This window comes from Melozone crissalis, unplaced genomic scaffold (assembly GCF_028551555.1).
Source record: "Melozone crissalis strain CALT ecotype California unplaced genomic scaffold, PUWL_Pcris_2 ptg000004l_1, whole genome shotgun sequence".
NCBI classification, from domain to species: domain Eukaryota; kingdom Metazoa; phylum Chordata; class Aves; order Passeriformes; family Passerellidae; genus Melozone; species Melozone crissalis.
The window spans coordinates 14,689,569-14,707,899 of record NW_026535782.1 but is presented as its reverse complement, the minus strand read 5'-3'; the positions used below and the strand labels follow the sequence as shown (position 1 = coordinate 14,707,899).

Below are 18,331 nucleotides of genomic sequence, written 5' to 3'. Positions count from 1 at the left end.
CCCCAGCAGCAAGGCAGACCTGGCCTTCCATAGAAAGTGGAGCAAAAGTTAAACGTCCCAGGAGGTCACATTACCTTGTGTTTGGAGACTGGGAGGGAAGTGGATGTTAAATAATTCACTCCTGTTCACTCTTCTTTTATCATTTCAGGATTTAGATCCAGCCTTATCTGTCTCTGTGGGAAACTACTGTGTTGCTAGCAGGTAACCAGGCAGTGGGATGGTATGACAGTGTGGTCAAAGCTGTACTTTCTGTTCCCAGTTTTACATTTAATAATCTGAGCAAAAATTAATAGGAATATTAAACAGGAGTATGAAATATTATTTTCATCTCCTCCTTCCATTTCTTTGCTCCATAGCAGGATGGAAGATATCCAAATGTCCCTAGAGGCATATCCATTAGTCTAGAACATAAGAAGAGATTTGCAAGTAGACTAAGAACACTTTTACAACATGGCCATGGCTCCCACAGAGATGAAAATACAGTCAGAAACTCAGTCAGGGGTGCATCTTCCTTTACAGAAAGATTCTGTGTAGAAAAGACAGAATCAACCTTCAATAAATATGTTGGAAGCACTTGTTCATAAGAGGTGTTGAGTAGTAGCAGTGGGCGTCAAGTAGTAGTGTTGAATGCCACAGAGCAGAGAGGTAAATTGTGATCAAACAAATCACAAATCTGACAAAAAACAAATCACAAATCAGACAGCCAAAAACAAGTAAGAAGGAAATGTAGACAAATTTGACTCAGTGCTCATGCATGTATGTATGTGTGTGTGTGTGTGTGCATAAATATACATAAAAAATGTTCAAATTTTGCCTTTCAGTCCATCATTCTTACTCCCCACAGTCAATAATCACTCTGCTCCAATACATAGTGGGGTTAGAAGGTCATTCTTCAGCAGACTTAACAAAGAACAGCTGTTTTGGCACTTAAAGAATTAGCTAGTCAGAGACTAGTTTTGCCAAAAGGACAGAGTTGGTAGGGAGATATGGAGTTTATTTCACAATCACATGGTAAAGGTGGGAGGAAGCAATATATAAGATTTTTAGCCAATAAGCCTTTGCTTTGCTTTGCTAGAAGACATGGTGTCGAAGCCCTTTCCATGGCTGGGCCAGACAGATAGCTGTCTAAAAAAACAAATTTAAACCCTGCTTTTTTTAGTGCATCTAACAGTTCAGCTTTTTTCAACTGGTTCTTACAGAGAAGTAAAATAATAAAATCAGATTATGTGAATAGACTTTGTCTCTCACACAACCCTTCCAAGGCTGTGATGGCACCTGGCTCCTGTCAAACTGTCAAGTTTTGATCTTTTTCTGAGAGGAGAATTTATACATGTACTGCCATTTTGCTTAGCTTTGAAAACCAAATTGGGTTAAAACTTCTCTTTTAGGAAAGGGACAAAAAAGGGCATTAAACCAACATTTTTCTTGTCTTTTTGTGTTCTTGGAGGCAGATGAATTGGGAAAGTAATGCCTCAAACCAATTAAAAAAATGAAAGTAACACTAGGTAGAGTGCAAAAATGGAATTAATTTAAAATATGAAAAAAATTTATTTACCTGTTAATAGGTTTTGAATAATCTTGATGCTCTAAAATGTTAAACAAAATTGAAGTAGATAAAAACAATAGGTTTACTTTCATTTTGTATCTTAATATTACCAAAACAAAAGTTTGAGATCCTGTGCTAACACTTTTCCCTGTAAAGGGGCATTCAATATTAAACACCCATGGCAATAACCAAGTGCTCTGAAGAAAACCAGTATTTTAACTTGACACATCTGACACATTTGATTTCAGCATGACTCCTAATGAATTTGGGTTTTGGTTTTGCATGGTGTATCTGAATGATATCCCTAATGATGGTAGTGACAGGATAACACATGTTTTAACACACCTTTTTAATATTTTGAATGAAAATGTGGGTTTCTCCAGAGAAGAGAAGAGAAGAGAAGAGAAGAGAAGAGAAGAGAAGAGAAGAGAAGAGAAGAGAAGCTGCATGTAAATCTAAACATGGATTTGACAAATATCAAAGACATTATTGAAAGTAAAAACAAGAAAAGAAAATAAATGCTACAAGAAACTGACATTATTGTGAAAAAACACCCATAAAGCACTCAGAGCTAGAAAAAAAAATTAAAAGCTGAAGGAACCATGGAATGGCTCATTCTGGAAATTAACAAGGTTGTCACAATACAAAGGAAACAACAGTATCAACACTGAGAAAAAGTTCATTTAGCCTGACAAAAAATGCTGAAATTGATAAAAAGAGACAATTTGAAGAAAATATTTAAGATTGGGGGGAAAAGAAAGTTGAACATTAAAGAAATTTGAAAACAAAAGGAAAGGCCTTTCAAAAGGAGAAAAGTTTTGAACAGTAACTAAACAGGGAACAGTTTCTCATCAAGATTTGCTTATGTTTCATAAAAGTACAAGTAGAAATACTGTGTGCTTAAAAAAAACTTTATGAAAATCTCCAACATACCTACTATACAGCATAGTGAGGAAAATAAGTTATATTTTCATTGCTAAGTCATCCATAAGAATAGTGAGTTTTAAAGAAACAGAAATCTGAAACGTTAGCTACAAGTCCATTTCATATCTGCTTGCTCATGTGATATGTTTTGGGTTATTTATACCTCATAGAGGAGAGAGACGAAGCAATAATACAAATCATGTTTTGAGCTAGTTAATTATTTTCTTTACACATATGTTTATTTCCAAACTAATTTCTGGGAATTTGGCTTGTCACAGTACAAGCTAAAACATCATGAACTGACAGCTAAGGCAAAGATGAAGCATCACCCTACCACAGCCAAGTGCTCCCTGCACCATAGACAGCTCTTTCCCCAGCCATTCCTCAGCTCAAGAACCAGAAGGGAATTGTAGAATTGGCCTCTGTCCTGTGCATTTTCTGAACCACTGACACCCATTCAAAGCAGCTGTAAATTATAATCACAACAGGATATTACAATTTAATTCTTATTCTGGCCAGCTATGCACACACACACTGAAAGGCCAGAGATGAACCTTCTAATCCATCCTAATTATTTCTGTATTATAGGCTATGAAACTGCAGATGAGTTGCTTACTGTAGGCATCTGTGGCCATGCTTTAAGGACACTATATTTTGATGTAAAGGTTTGAAATTATGGAGAGTCTAACATATTCTCTGGTGATCTGACTTAAATGTTTATCATTCACCTCATAAAATATTATATCTTATTACCTACTGCAAGCTAACTGTCAGCATAATGAGAGTTTCAAAACCAGAATCAGTCCAGATTCTCCCTGTGTAGTAACTTACTGTGGAAAACTAGGAAATAGTAGTGCTGTCTGTGAATGCTGTACTTACCCTTCATTGTGGACGTGTTCAAGATGGGTAAATTATTCGTGGCATAAATAAAAGGGAATTCTTAAAGGAACCAGTAAGAAAGAAATACACTGACCTATCTAAAGCTTTTCCAGCACATACTTGGGCAGCTAATCATGTTAGCAGCTCCTCATTTTAAAAGGAGGTCCTTTAGTCTTGTCAGTCACAAACCAGGGAGCATCCGGCCACAGCTGAGCACCTGGCAATTAAAAAAACTGCTCAAAAGTTGGTTCCAACATGGATAGAGGAGGAACCTAGAAGTTGCTGCAAGCTCAGGCATACTTAGAAGCACCACAACTGAGTTACATCTGCCTATCATGAGAGAAAAGCCAAGCAGAGGTATAGTCTGAGAGTCAGGCATTACTGCAAGCTCTGGCTTTATACTGTACATTACAATGATATATTGTATATTACACTATATTGTATATTACAATAATAACTATGCATACTGCTATGCAATATTGTATTATTCTTATTCCTACTGAAAAACTAAGCCAGTTCCAAATTGTGTTGGAGCTGGAGTTTATCTCAAATATATCAACTATTTGTATTAGTATCTTGTCTTCCATATGTGTATCAGTGTGTTTGTGCATGCTTGTCTATGCATGGGTTTGAAAATCACTATAACTTTTTCCTGGCATTTAGGTTCATTCAATAAAATTAAAATCAGCTGACTAAAATCTTTAACATTTTCCCTTAGGACAGTCCTAAAATAGTTTTATATTGGTGGAGCTCAGCACATGAATCTTGTTTCTTCCCATGATGCTGAAAGTCCATTTAACACGAACTGTCACTCAAGTTTTCTCCTAATGAACCAACCCCTATTGTATTTACACTGTAGTACCCTGGAAGTTGCTGACCTTGCATGAGAAGACACACCTGCAAACTGCTTTCCAAATACAATTGACTGCTTGAGCATCTTGGCACTTTCTCACTTTCTCCCCTAACTTTTGCTTACTCTGAAATTTCTGCTTTGTTTAATGTCAAGATAGCTCATAACATTCCAAAAAGCCAGGTAGAGCAGGTGGAAATTGAAATGAGAAACACACAGGATGTTTGGTTTTGGTTTTTTTTTTTCTGTCTTTTTTGAAGGACAAGCTGGCAGATGCAGCCCCTGTGCCTGAGGACTGAGAGGCTCGGTGGAGCAGGGTACCTATAAAGCACCAAGTGTTTTTACACTTAAGTTGCTCACCATTAAAAGTCGCATCACATCCGTGCAGAATAGGCCGTTTCACTCGGATGCAAACAGTATCACAAACACAGGGACCATTCACACGGCTCCTGGGCTGCGCTTCGGCGGGCCTGGGATGGAGCCGAGGACCATGTGTACCATCGAACGCTCCCAAAATCTCTTGTGTTTGTCAGGGGTGTTTCCAGCCCCCACTTATCTTTCCCACGAGAGCTCAGCTCGGCGCGGGAAGGCCGTGGGAAGGCAGGCGCAGCCCAGAGGGCCGGGTGCCCCCCCCGCCGGGTCGGGGTGCGGGCAGGGCAAGGGGGGCTCAGCTGGGGCCCCGCTCCACGCGTGCAGCTCTGCATCCCCCCGGCCCGCTGCTCGGCCCGCACTTCCCGGTGCGCGGGACCTGGTGTTTGTTTGCCTTCGTGTTTCACTTCTGGTTTGGGTGGGTTTTGCCTTTTTTTTTTTTTCCTGGTCTTGTTTTAACTTCCCGCAAAAACGGTGCCAGTGCCTGCGCCCTGACCCACTTCTCCGTCGGATAATGATATTCCGCGGCTCCAGCCCCTTCCCCCGCTGCCACTCCAGTTCCCAGGGAACACGCAAACCCTCCGGTTCCCGGGGCAGGGAGCAGCCGGCAAACAGCACCTCCTTGGAGGCGGCTCCGCTCCCAGCGCCGCCGTGCCCCATGCCCGTTCCCACGGCTGCCCATGGCGGGGCGCGCCCGCAGCGGGCCCCGAGCCCCGAACCCCGACCCGGGGCCACCGCCTCCATCAGTGTCCTTCCCAGCCGCTGCTCTCCGTGTGCTCCGGGCTGCGCCGGCCGGCCGCGCACCTCGCTGACCTCGGAGACCTCCAGAAGCCCAGAGCCACCCCCTATCTCCGCCTCTTATAAACATATTGTTAAAGAAATAAACTTTTCTTCCCACGGCAAGGGCAGGCTGGCGCTGTCTGGCGGCCGCTCTCCCTCCGCCAGCGCCGGAGCTGCGTCCCAGCCCTCGACCCCCGGGCCACGCTCTGCCCGCAGCCGTGTGAACCCCACTCCGTCCCCGGGCCCCCGTTCCCTCCCTCCTGCTTCTTCGGAGGCGGGAGAGGGTTCTGTTCCTCCCGCCCGCGGGTGCGCGCCACCGCACTCGCCGCGCACAACAGCCCCGCACACGCACCCCCAGCCCCGCACCGCACACCCACACCCACCAGCGCGCACACACACACACACACACATACACATACACATACACACATATACACATCTACACGCACTCTCACACGCGCGCACATACGCACTCACACGTGCGCACACACATACACATATACACGCACATACACATACACATACACATACACATAGACACATACTCTCACATATCCACACTCTCACATACACAGACGCACACACACACATACAGACTCTCACACACACTCACATATCCACACTCTCACACACACAATACAAACACACACACATTCACGCACACGCACATACACACACAAACTCGCATATCCACACACTCTCACATACACACACACTACTCACACGCGCGCACACGTGCGCGCCCGCCCAGCGGAGCGCGTCTCCGCCCCCCGTGCGCACACACATACCCGGCGCGCGCACACACACACACACATACACACACACATATCCACACGACACACGAACAGCCGCGACAGGCACATCAGGCGGACAGCCGCCGCTCCCCCGCAGCCGCCCGGGCACAGCGCACAGCCCGCGCTTCCCCGCAGCCGCTGGCGGCCCCGCCATGCGCTGAGCGGAGCCGCGGCCCCGCCAGCTCCCAGCGCCGCCGATCCCGCCCGCGGCGTGGGGGCGGCCGCCGGGCGCGGTCGCGGCGCGGAGCCGGAGCCCCGCTAGGGAGAGGCGCAGCGCCCGCGGAGGCCGGCGGGCGGGCAGGAGGCTGAGACAGCCGGACAGGCAGGCAGGCAGTCGGAAGGAGACGAGGGACGATTTGGACATGCTCATTCTCGGGAGCTTGGCTGCCTGCATCCAGCTCATCTGTATCATCAGAGTGGGTGAGTGATCTCTACATTAATTCATCTTCGGGCTTCGGAACAACTTTTCTCCCCGGGCTCCGGTGGGTTTTGGTCCTTCTGATCCCTTTTACACAGAAATGCAGGCGCAGTCCGTGCCTGTTCCACACCGCGAAAAGACGCTGTCAACCCCACGGCTGGGAGCGTTTCTCCTGCTCTTTACCCTAGCCGCCGGGCCCCGAGGATGCGCGGTACCCACGGCACGGCCGGCGCTGCTCCGAGCGGGGCTGGCCAGCCCACGCTGCCCCGGCTGCCCGGCGTGCCCCGCCGAGCCCTGCCGGGAGGGACCGGGTGTGCGCCGGTGACAGGGCGAGAGAGAAAATCCATGGCCAGCAGCGCTGATATCGATCATCTCCGGGGACGTGGGATGTGAGATGTTACTTTAACGTCTCGCATGAACTGTTCGAAGAGAAGGGCATGGTGCAAAATTTCGCTTTAAAATGACTCGTTCTCCCTGAAAGGGTAACGTCAGGGGTTGCCCTAAACCGTGCAAAATACGAGTCGGTCATTCACGTGGGACCCCGCATACAGAATATGGATTCATATATAGATGTTAGTAGGACTGCTTACATAACCAAATTCATTTTCAGCTCGTGCAGACTTGTGCAACTGGAGTGCATCCTAAAAATCATGCCGTTCCCTGTTACATGATAAGATGGTTATTATAACCAGTGTGAGTCACTTAATGCTGTTAGAAGTGCTTCATCAAATAAACACTAACAGCTTTTGTGGTTGGGTTTGTATCCTGATGGATGGTCGTTTTGAATTTATAAGTTCTAATTAAATAGATCACTAGAAAATACCAGTTGGCTGCTTATATTTAAGTATGAGGAACTTGGGAGCTTGGGAGCCTTGTGTACAGAACCAGCCTTACAATAGGTCTGTGGTGACAAAGTAGTCACTAACCTACATTTGTCACCCAATAGGTGGAGCTGCTTCTGAAACCATGCAGCTCTATAAACAAAGATCGGGGTTAGGTTTCACTTCTGATTTAGTACCAAGTTCTGCTACTTAGGGAAAACTACTTTTTTTTATTTTATGGGAAGAATGTTTTTGCCTCTTCAGAAAATACTGTGGAATGATTTAACTATAAACGTGATGAATGTAACTGATTTTCAGTTAAAATGTATCATATTCATAAGGGCATTAATAACATTTTAATGTCACTTTTAAACTAACCTATTCCTAAAAATAGGGTGCTTACTTCAATTCTCTTACTCCAAATAATTCTCTTATACTATGGCAAAGAATGGTCTGTTATAAAACTTTTGATAATAATGTCTTACATTGCCAACCTGTTTCCTAAAATCAGATGTACTCCCAAGTCTGTTTAAACACAAAAAATTAGCAGGTGCTTTTACAGATATATGAAAATGTTTGAGAACAGATCAAGTATATGATAATATCATCATAATGTAATACAACTCAAATTTTGGAAAGAACTTCCCTATTCAGGTGATCCTATCACACTGGAAGCAATGCAAGACATAAACATAATTTTGTAACCTTTTTTGTTCATTTGTTTTAAATAATTTCATCTAGCATCTTATTAGAAATAAGCTGGTTTTATGTAATATAATGTTGTACATATGTATGTTATATAAATGAATTTACAAGATCTGACAGGATGGAAAAAGGTTTTCTACTCACACTCAAGGTTTAAGTGCAGCTACTTTTTGTTTCTCTAGACAGATGTGCTATTGTTTTCAAACCTGACCTGGAGAGGACTCCCTTTCTAGATGTGATGGATTGATTTGGTTGCAGTGGTGCATCCTTCTGAAGACTGATGAGCTCGACTTGTCAGTGTGTTCAACACTATGATTGTTTCCAAGAATGAATAACCTGCACAGGCTATTAGATTGCTTTAATCAGATTTCATTTGAATATGTTCCTGTTGGGTTACCTCTCTGTAACAAATATGCTATGGTTTTTTTCATAAAATATAAAATAAATTATTGCATACCACAATGTATGGTTCCAAGGGTTTGGTGAGAGAGAAGAGCTGGATGGGACTGTCTGGCTCTTACCATTAAATATTTCTGATGCAGAAGAAGCCAGACCCAGGGCTCTGTGAATGGATTGGAGATGGAGAGCATGGCAATCTGCCGTTGCATTGTGGAGCCTGTGCTTATTAGTGTGAGGCTAGGCAACATGGAGATCCCAGCCTCATTTGCCTGTAGTTTCAAAAAATGTTGTTGAGTCCTTAGCTGGTCTGGTACAGAGCTTTATCAGTGGTTCTTTCCAGGGAATCTGATTGGGAGATTTGCTGTTGACATCGGGAGATTCATCAGGGAAATCTGTCTCATATGTGTCCAAAAAAGACAAGGCAGCCAAGTCAGCCTCACTGTTAGAGCAGATGGAGGCAGAAAGTTCTTCTGGGAATGACAAGACAGTGACCGTTCATTCTTTGCCTTACTGAAGAAATGCTTAGGAGCTTAATTCTAATATCCCTGCTGAGTTATGAACAGCACCTTCCTTCACAGTGCTACTGAGGCCAGGGAACTTGATTACATCAAGTACTGATGTAATTATTTATGGAGCAGGGCATTAGCTGAGTACTCCCAGTGAGTGCTGTTCAGTGAAGTCCAGTGAAACCTGTGGAGTGAGATGCTATTCAGCCACAAGAGCTCATAAGAAATCCTATGCCATTGTTTGTGAACACAAACAATGTGTGGTTAGAGATTTCCTATTAAGTTCTTTCTTTTACTGAGATTAAAGGGGAAAAAAACCAACCCTATATGGACAATTCACTTGGTTTTTTGCATTTTTATTTTAAATGAGAAATTTATGAATCTGTGATCTTCAGCCTGCATGTACCTCAGACTGAAGGTACTCTTTGAAAATCTGCCCTGGCTTGCTGATGTGTTCCATATAACCTGAAAGTCAATGAGGTGTGTCCTTTTTGTGCCTTTTGTTGCATTGTTCCTATGGAAATAATATCTGGAGCCTTTTCAATAACTAGACTATTTATGAATCTGTGTAGGCAAGAAAATGTTCATAGAAAAAGGAACATATTTTAACAAATTAGACTGCAATTGTGGTTAAATTTGGGTAAAAGAAGTGAAAATATTTAGGCAAGAGTTAAAAATATTGCATGCTTTCTTTAGCAAAATGTATGGGTAATTTCCCCAAATAAAGTAAAAACTGTCTCTGGAATTAGCTAATCTGCATCTTACTGCTGTCACTGTCCGGTCTCAGCCAGGGTTTCACCTCTCAAAATGCAGCTCATTAATCTATGAATTGCTTAATTAGTTGTGTCTCAGTTTAATTTCTCACTATATAGAAAAGATCTCTTATTTTTAGTTTGTTTCTGGCATCCCTGTGCCATGACTTTATTTGCACAAAGATGGTAATAATTCCCTAAATATTCTTATTTTTCTTACACAATTGACATCAGGGCAGTGTTTCCAAGCTTTCAGGCAGCAAGCACCTCACTATCAACATGAAAGCAACTTCTCTGCACTCTTTACTGGAGGGCCACTATGAAAAATTATGAGACTGAAGCAGAGCATCCCTTTGGCTTCCCAAATCCAATCACACTTGGTGTTCATTCTCATGTCCACACGTTTGGATTAAGTAAACCCTTAGACTATTAAAGGACTGTGGGATCAGATCCTTCTTTTTTGCACTGATCTCTTATTTTGGAAATATTTTTGTAGACCAGTTATTTGGCACACGTAAAACTGAATTACGTCACAGTAATATTAATGTACACTACTTCAAATGCTTTAGCACATTTTATGCTTAAGATTATATGTTCCTATGGATGATGATACATAGCTCCTGTGGAGACATTTAATCCTGCCATATATAAAACATAAGAGCTAAAACAAAAACTGAGAATTTTAGAATTTATTTTACTCTTTAACCACCTATATTGTGACCATATATATGTTATGCATTTTTGTACCATAGAGATTTATATGTATCAAAATCTAAATATACAGTATGGATTTATTTTAGGTTCAAGTACTGGCAGGTATGAAAAGTGACAAAATTAATGGCATTTTAAAATTAATGTCAGTTTAGCCAAATATTTACTTAGCACACTAGTCATCTGTAGGACATATCTAAAATAGTTATGTCCATGTTTTCAACATGGAATCGATACAATTTATAAGGAGAGTTTTCTCAATTGCATTTGGCCTTACTTAATCTCTGAATTTACCCTTTTATCTGGATTCCTGGAGAGAAATGAAATAGTGTGTATAAAACTAAGATGGTAATTTGAAAATATTATCATTATAATCTATATTGTAAATTGGGATGTTAATTTATGAAAATAGGCACTTGCCCATTTCTTAAGGAAGGCTATTCCCTAGATATTCAGTGCTCATCATTTGTGGCCACTTCCCACTATGAGATCTCTAATTAGGAATTTAAGGGTGAACAGATTCTGTTCTTTCCCTGACAATTTCAATTCCTCTTCAAATGTGCTGTGCTTCTCAGTATTCCCCGTGGGGCCTGGAAGTCTGTGGCAGTTCCGGAGCCCCCAGCTCCCATTTAACAGCTCAGTTCTCACAGCTTCTTGCACCATTTATGTGGCTTTCCTGTACAAGACATCCTTTGGCTATTCAAAAAGCTTCTTTTCCCATAAAGACAAAAGTTACCTTTCTGAATACATGTCAAGCCTTCTGTATTAGAAAGATGAATCTACAGGAAGAAAAGGACTTACAGTATTAAATAAACAAGATCCACTAAATGAAAGATAGCAAATATTTCAAAGAGGCTGGGACTATTAATGAAACTTGGCTCCTGCAGGTTGTTGAGGAGCTGTTGGTGGCAGAATACTTTTGTAGGAAGGTGTGGTGCAGGTTGCTTGTTGAATACAAATTACTGATGTTGGTCCATTCAGTCGTGAGGCTAAACTGGAAATAACTGGAAATTTTAGAAACAAGGTGAGGGTTTATTTGCATCACTGGCTGGTAATTATGGTGCTATCTGATAGAGGTGAAATAATAGACTTCTTAAATAAAGCAGACAGTGTGTGAGAGTGTCAGATTTTTCTAGATGAGGCAGGTCTCTCAAAAACTGCTATTGCCCATATGTGGCTTTGGTTTTCATTCATCCATTGGAAGTAGTTATATTTCACCCTACAAATCAATATTTTTCATTACTGTTTGAGGACCCCAGGAGCTATTGTTTGAGTTAGTTAATTTCAGATCTCATTATTGTGGTGAAAGTCACAAAGACGGTGAAAGTGCCATCCTATATCTGCTCAGGAATGCTTGGCAATGGAACCAGGATGCCTGTGGACCTCAGGTGTCTAAACCCAAAATTTTAATAAAAATTTTCCCTGACTCAGCTTGTACCTTGATGGCTTCCAGGAAGTTTTCAGGCAGCTACAGTTCCTCTCCTGCATGTGCCTTACCTGACCTTATTGTGTGCATCTCAGCACCTCTTTCACTCCAAAGTTTCGTTGGATCTACATGCTCTTTCTTCAGGAGAGTCCTTTCAGGTGACTCTCCTGAACCTTAAGTTGGTAAGGCTTCCTTAAATATCTGCTGACAGAATCAGGTGTCTTGATTTGCGTTGTTCAGGACAAAGGACAAGGTGGTGGCTGTGCCACCTTCTCATGTTGTAGCCTGGTCACTAAAGCCTTTTACCCAGACAGTCTAGAGAGCAGGCCTGATCTGAGATAAAGGGATTTGAACCATGTCTTCTGTCTCCAAACATTAGGCTTTGTCAAATCAGAAGACTTTTCATACTTCTTGTGTAATACGAAGCAATTAAGTTTATTTTTCTAAACTAAAAAAAAAAAAAATAAAAATTGAGAGGATTCTGGGCAAAATCTTAAAAGAAGGTTGCTAAGCAGTTGGAAACCACATCTATTTCAGGAGTTTTTGGAGCTGGAAATGGAACCTGGGAAAGTTTGCAAGAAAATTTTCCAGCATATAAGTTTGCCTTTTTCTCACTGTTCCTTAAGCATCCACTTCAGGCTTCTTGAAGTAAGGACTCTGAATTAGTATGATGCTACAGCAAGACAGGAAGTATGAGTTCTTATGCCTCCTCCTACTCAGTATTGCATGATCTACTTGCTGGATACAATGCATAAATCACTATCCCTGCCTTTTCTCTGGTTGTGCTCTGAAAAAGATCAGATTTTGCTCGTTTCTTTAATAGTTCCAGGTACTTATTCAAAGAAGCGACCTCTAGGTTGCAGTTTTGAAAGACTAACCTCTCAAAGGTGAGCAAAGCTCAAATGTTTTTTCAGCAACTCAGCATTTTACATCAGCTGTCCTGGTCAGATGAGTACCACTTGGGCCAGTCAGTTGCTTGTTACTGCACTCAGCTGCTTAGATCACCTCAGACAGTGGAGCAGCCTGAACTTCAAGGCCCTGGAGCCTGCTGCTATTGCCTGGAGTGGGTAATTCTCTTAAAGCTGCCTTGCGCTTGAATTTTTTTCTAAGTCAAGGCTATTGGATACATCTTTTGCCCCACAGTTTCAGATTCAGCAGCTAAAAAAGAGGCTAGATGTAGTTTGGTTACTTGCCATATAAAAAGCACTATTTCCTTATCTAGATTTTTCCAGCATCCAGTTAGGCATACAACTTGACATGTTTGAGGTTTTTTTACTGTCCTTTATCTTTCACTAAATGTAAAGAATTTAGTTACTTTGACATTTTCTCTGTGATATTGAAATATTAAATATCCTAATGTGCAGGTAGCATTCAGCAACTTATATTTCTATATGAAGCTACTAGGACTTCTCACCTGACCAGTGAGAGATTTCATTTGAAGTTTTTAGGAGCGCTATATCTGTTAGTAATTTGGCTGGGAATTGTCGTCCTCATTGCCAAAAAACTTCTGCTAAATATTGGATTACCTGAAGGCTGAAATATAAAGTAGGTAACATTTGAAAAGTTATCCATCTTCACTGCCTCATTTATCTGTTTGCTGAGATAGGATAAGAGTAAAGCAGGGAAGCGGTGGTTAAACAGTAACATCGAAAGGGCAAAATAAGAGACGTCCAGAGTACTGTACTTGTTAAAATTATGTTACAAAAAATTGGTCTTTAAAATCCCATAAATTAAGAATGTTGCATAAAAATAAATCACATCAAATGTACCTTAGTGAAAGACAGGGTTTTGTTAATTCAGTAATAGAATGTGACAAAGAAATCCTGAGTAATTTTAAATTGTCATGGTAAGTTCTTTAATTAGAACAGATATTTTTTAATAAGCTGTCCAGACCACATGAAATATTTTCCTAAAGAAAATGGAAGGATTGTTTTAATTCATTGAGATTTAGACTGGTTTGTATCATAATGCTTCAGAATACACTTTTCCAAAAATAATGCCTTTTTCAAAGCTTAAAAAAAAATCCTTAAAAAAGATAAATCTGTGATGTTCTGCAGGGGCAGCATATACTGAAGAAACAGAAAGCTTTTTGAAAGCTACAGCAAATATTTTGAGGAAAAAATAAGCCTTTAAAATCAGCATTTTAAAAAAGACTTGATTCTTCAATTGCTTTATATGCTGAACTCCATGATTTCAGCAGAAGTTCCCAAAAAGAAAAACATCTGCTTGCTGAGACTAAATAGCTAATGATCAGAGTAACAGCTGGCTTTATAAAAGGGACCTAATATTGCTCTGGGCAATTTTTCTTCTGGCTCCACCCCCAAACTGGCCAACTGTGTTTGATCTATTTCTAGTCATTTAGAAAAGTCATTTAGTTTCAAGTGTATGCCAGTTATTTCTCTCAGTACCTTTTGTAAGTCTTATTCTGATAGGCATGTCTAAGTAAGATTACTAACAAATTTGTCAGCCTGGGACTTTCTGAGTGGCCCAAGAGCCTTCTTTCAGCTTCTTGGAGCACTCCAGTTAGTTGTCTGTGATGTGCCATTCCAAATGGTGCACTGGCCACACAACCCACCCACCTGCCATTTGCACAGAGTTTGGGGAGAGTCTTGTGTGATCTGTGCCTACCTCTTTCTTCAAAGCTTTGAGTTTTGCTCACTACCTTTGCATTTCATCTATCTTGCAATGTTGCAGAAAAACTGACTTTCTGTTGGTTTTGGGGTTTTTTCTAACACACTTTAAGTTTGTGTTAAAAAAACAATGAGGATAGGTTCCAGAAGTCCTATACAAGTTTTAGGGTAGCACTAACACAAACCCAAATGACTGTAAACTAGCAATGTGAAAATTTATACTGAAAACTCAGAAAAGGTTCCTAATCATGGGAGTGGGCAAACAGGAGCGTGGCACATCTCTGAGGACATGGCAAAGCAGTTCACACAGGCAGGGCAGGCAGGGCTGCAGGTGTCCTCCTGCTAGTGGGGTTTTTAGTTTCTTGTTTGTTGTGTTTTGTTAGTTGGTTGGTTTTGGATTTTTTGTTAGCTATGGTTTTTACACAATGAAAAACTGCAGTTAACAAATATGTGCATAGCAAAATAGAACCCTCCAAAAAGGATCCATCTGTCCAGACCCCTCTCTGTGACAGAGTGTTTGAGCCTGTCTGTGGTACCAGGGGGCATTGCAGGAGAAGGCTGCCTGAGGTGTGAACTGGTGAATGATCTCCTTTCACTGGCAGCTGAGCTTAGGGGGGAAGCTGAAAGACTGAAGTGTAATATAGAAATTTAGACAGAAATAGATGGGTGGAGTTCAGCCCTTCCATCCTTGAAGGCGGTCCACCAGGAGTCAGAGGACTCCCATGCCTCCCACTGTCAGGCAGTAGAACACCTTGTGGATGGAGGGGATTGGAAACAGGTCCCTACTCTGGAGATAATAAAACCAACCCAGGTGCCACTTCAGAATAGGTATGGGCTCCTGAATCCAGAGGGTCAGTCAGATGATGGAGAAGAAAATGATCTGCCCAGTGAGCCTCCCAATTATGCTTCAACCTCTAACATCAAAAAGAAAAGAAGGGTGGTTGTAGTGGGTGACTCCCTTCTGAAAGGAGCAGGGGGCCCCATATGTCGAGGGTCTGCTGCCTCCCTGGGGCCAGAGTATGGGATATTACCAAGAGACTCCCTGGGCTGATTCAGTCCTCTGGTTATTACCCACTGCTGAAACTCCAGGCTGGCAGTGATGAGATTGAAAAGAGGAGCATCAGGGCAATTTGAAGGGACTTTAGGGCACTGGGTCAAGTGGTTGATAGGGCAGGAGCACAGGTAGTGTTCTGCTCAGTCCCTTTGGCGGCAGAGAAAAACTGTGAATGTAATAGGACAGCTCACATGATCAACAAGTGGCTCAAGGGTCAGTGTCATCAGCAGAATTTTGGATGCTTTGATCGTGGGGCAACTGTTTTGGCACCTGGCCTGCTGGAACTGGATGGGCTCCATCTCTCTGTTAAGGGCAGAAGGATTTTAGCTCATAAACTGGTGGAACTCATTGAAAGGGCTTTAAACTAGGTTTGAAGGGGAAAGGAGATGCAGGTGGGCTGTCTGGAAGCAAGCCCAAGGGTGGTAAACCTGGTTTAGGGGCGAAGTCAGTAGCCCAGCTGAGGTGCATGTATACTAATGCATGCAGCATGGGTGACAAACAAGAGGAGCTGGAAGCCATGGTCACAATCACAGAAATATGGTGGGATGACTCACATAGCTGTTTGCTGCACTGCATGGCTACAAGCTCTTCAGGACAGACAGGAAAAGGAGAAGAGTTGGAGGGGTAGCCCTTTATTTAGGGGGATTTTGATGGCATGGGTATTAAAACTGGATGGAGTGCCTATGGGTAAGAATTTAGGGGAAGGCCAACAAGGCTGGCATGCTGCTGGGAGTTTGTAATCATCCACCCAACCAGGAAGAACTGGATAGCTTATTCCATAAGGTGGAGAGTGCTGGAGAATGTTTCAGGATCACCAGCCCTTGGTTCTTGTTGGTGACTTTAACCTAGCAGACCTCTGCTGGGAACTTAATGCAGCAAAAAAGTCAGTCCAGGAAATTCTTAGGGTGTGTGGAGGACACCTTTTTGTTACAGCTGGTGAGTGAACCCACCAGGGGAGGGACAACAAATAGAGATGGGCTGATGGGAGATGTTGTGGTTGGAGACCACTTGGGGCATAGTGATCATGAAATTACAGAGTTCTCAATATTTAGTGAAATCAGGAGGAAGATCAATAAGATTTTTACATTGGACTTCTGGAGGGCAGACTTTGGCCTATTAAGGAGACATTCAGATTTCCTTGGGAAGAAGTCCTTAGAAACAAAGGAGTCTAGGAAAGGTGGGCATGCTTCAAAACAGAGGTCTTGAGGGCACAGGAGCATACTGTGCCTGTATGCTGAAAGATGAGTTGATGAGGCAAACGTCCAGCCTGGATGGGCAATGAGGTTTCAAAGGAATTTAGGAATAAAAAGAGGGTGTATTGTCTTTGGAAGGAGGGTCAGGTCTCTCAGGAAATATTTAAGGGGATTGATAGGGCATGTAGGAAAAAACCAGGGAGGCCAGAGTTCAGTTTGAATTTAATTTGGAAATTTTTGTAAAAGATAATAAAAAATGTTTATACAAATATATTAATGGCAAAAGGAAGGGTAAGACCAGCCTTTGTTCTCTACTGGATGGGAGGGAACTCAGTAACTGCAGATGAGGAGAAGGCAGAAGTGCTTAACACCCTCTTTGCCTCAGTCTTTAGTGGGAAGACATCTTGTCCTCAGGACAGCTGTCCTCCTGGGTTGGTGGATGGTGCCAGGGAGCAGAATGGTCCCCCTGTTATCCAGGAGGAGGCAGTCAGAGAACTGCTGAGACGCTTGGATGTTCATAAATCTATGGGCCCAGATGGGATCCATCCCAGGGTGATGAGGGAGCTGGCAGATGAGCTTGCAAAACCATTCTCCATCATTTACCAGCAGTCCTGGCTCACTGGTGAGGTTCAAGGTGACTGGAAGCTGGCCGGTGTGACACCCATTCACAAAAAGTGTGGGAAGGAGGATCCGGTTAATTATAGGCCTGTCAGCCTGCCCTCAGTACTGGGTAAGGTTATGGAACAGTTTATACTGAGTGTAATCACACAGCACTTACAGGATGGCCAGGGTGTCAGACCCAGCCGGCATGGTGGGTTTAGGAGGGGTAGGTCGTGTTTGACTAACCTGATCTCCTATTATGACCAAGTGACCGACCCGGTGGATGCAGGGAAGGCTGTGGACGTTTCTTTCTGGACTTCAGCAAGGCCTTTGACACTGTCTCCCACAGCACACTCCTGGAGAAGCTGCAGCCCAGAGCTCGGACAGGAGCACTCTGTGCTGGGTTACGAACTGGCTGGATGGCCAGGGAGTGGTGGTGAATGGTGCTGCAGCCAGCTGGGGGCCAGTCACCAGAAGTGTCCCTCAGTGGTCTGTGCTGGGCCCAGTTCTGTTCAATATTTTTATTGATAACATGGATGAGGGTATTGAGTCTTTCGTCGTAAATTTGCAGACGACACTGAGCTGGGATCGTGTGTTGATCTGTTGCAGGGTACAATGGCTCTACAGAGAGACCTGGAACAGTTGCATGGATGGGCAGAGTCCAGTAAGATGAAGTTTAATAAGTGCAAGTGCAGAGTCCTGCATTTTGGCCACAATAACCCCCTGTAATGTTATAGGCTGGTCGACAGCAGGTGAACATGAGCCAGCAGTGTGCCCAGGTAGCCAAGAAGGCCAAGGGCATCCTGGTCTGTGTCAGGAATGGTGTGGCCAGCAGGAGCAGGGAGCTCATTCTTCCCCTGTACTCAGCACTGGTGAGGCAGCGCCTCGAGTGCTGTGTCCAGCTCTGGCCCCTCAGTTTGGGAAGGACCTTGAAACACTGGAGCGCATCCAGAGGAGGCAATGAGGCTGGAGAG

General features: G+C 43.0%; 1 protein-coding gene across 4 annotated transcripts in view; it reads left to right on the top strand.

Annotated features, from left to right (window-relative positions):
* The first annotated feature begins 6,377 nt into the window (after positions 1-6,377).
* Positions 6,378-18,331, top strand: part of PTPRZ1 (protein tyrosine phosphatase receptor type Z1) — a 132,771-nt gene continuing 120,817 nt past the window's right edge. For all 4 annotated transcript variants that reach the window (XM_054277641.1, XM_054277631.1, XM_054277621.1 and 1 more), the window contains exon 1: positions 6,378-6,562. In XM_054277641.1, the coding sequence (XP_054133616.1) occupies positions 6,505-6,562 (58 nt within the window). In that variant the 5' untranslated portion in view covers positions 6,378-6,504. The remainder of the gene's footprint in view (positions 6,563-18,331) is intronic.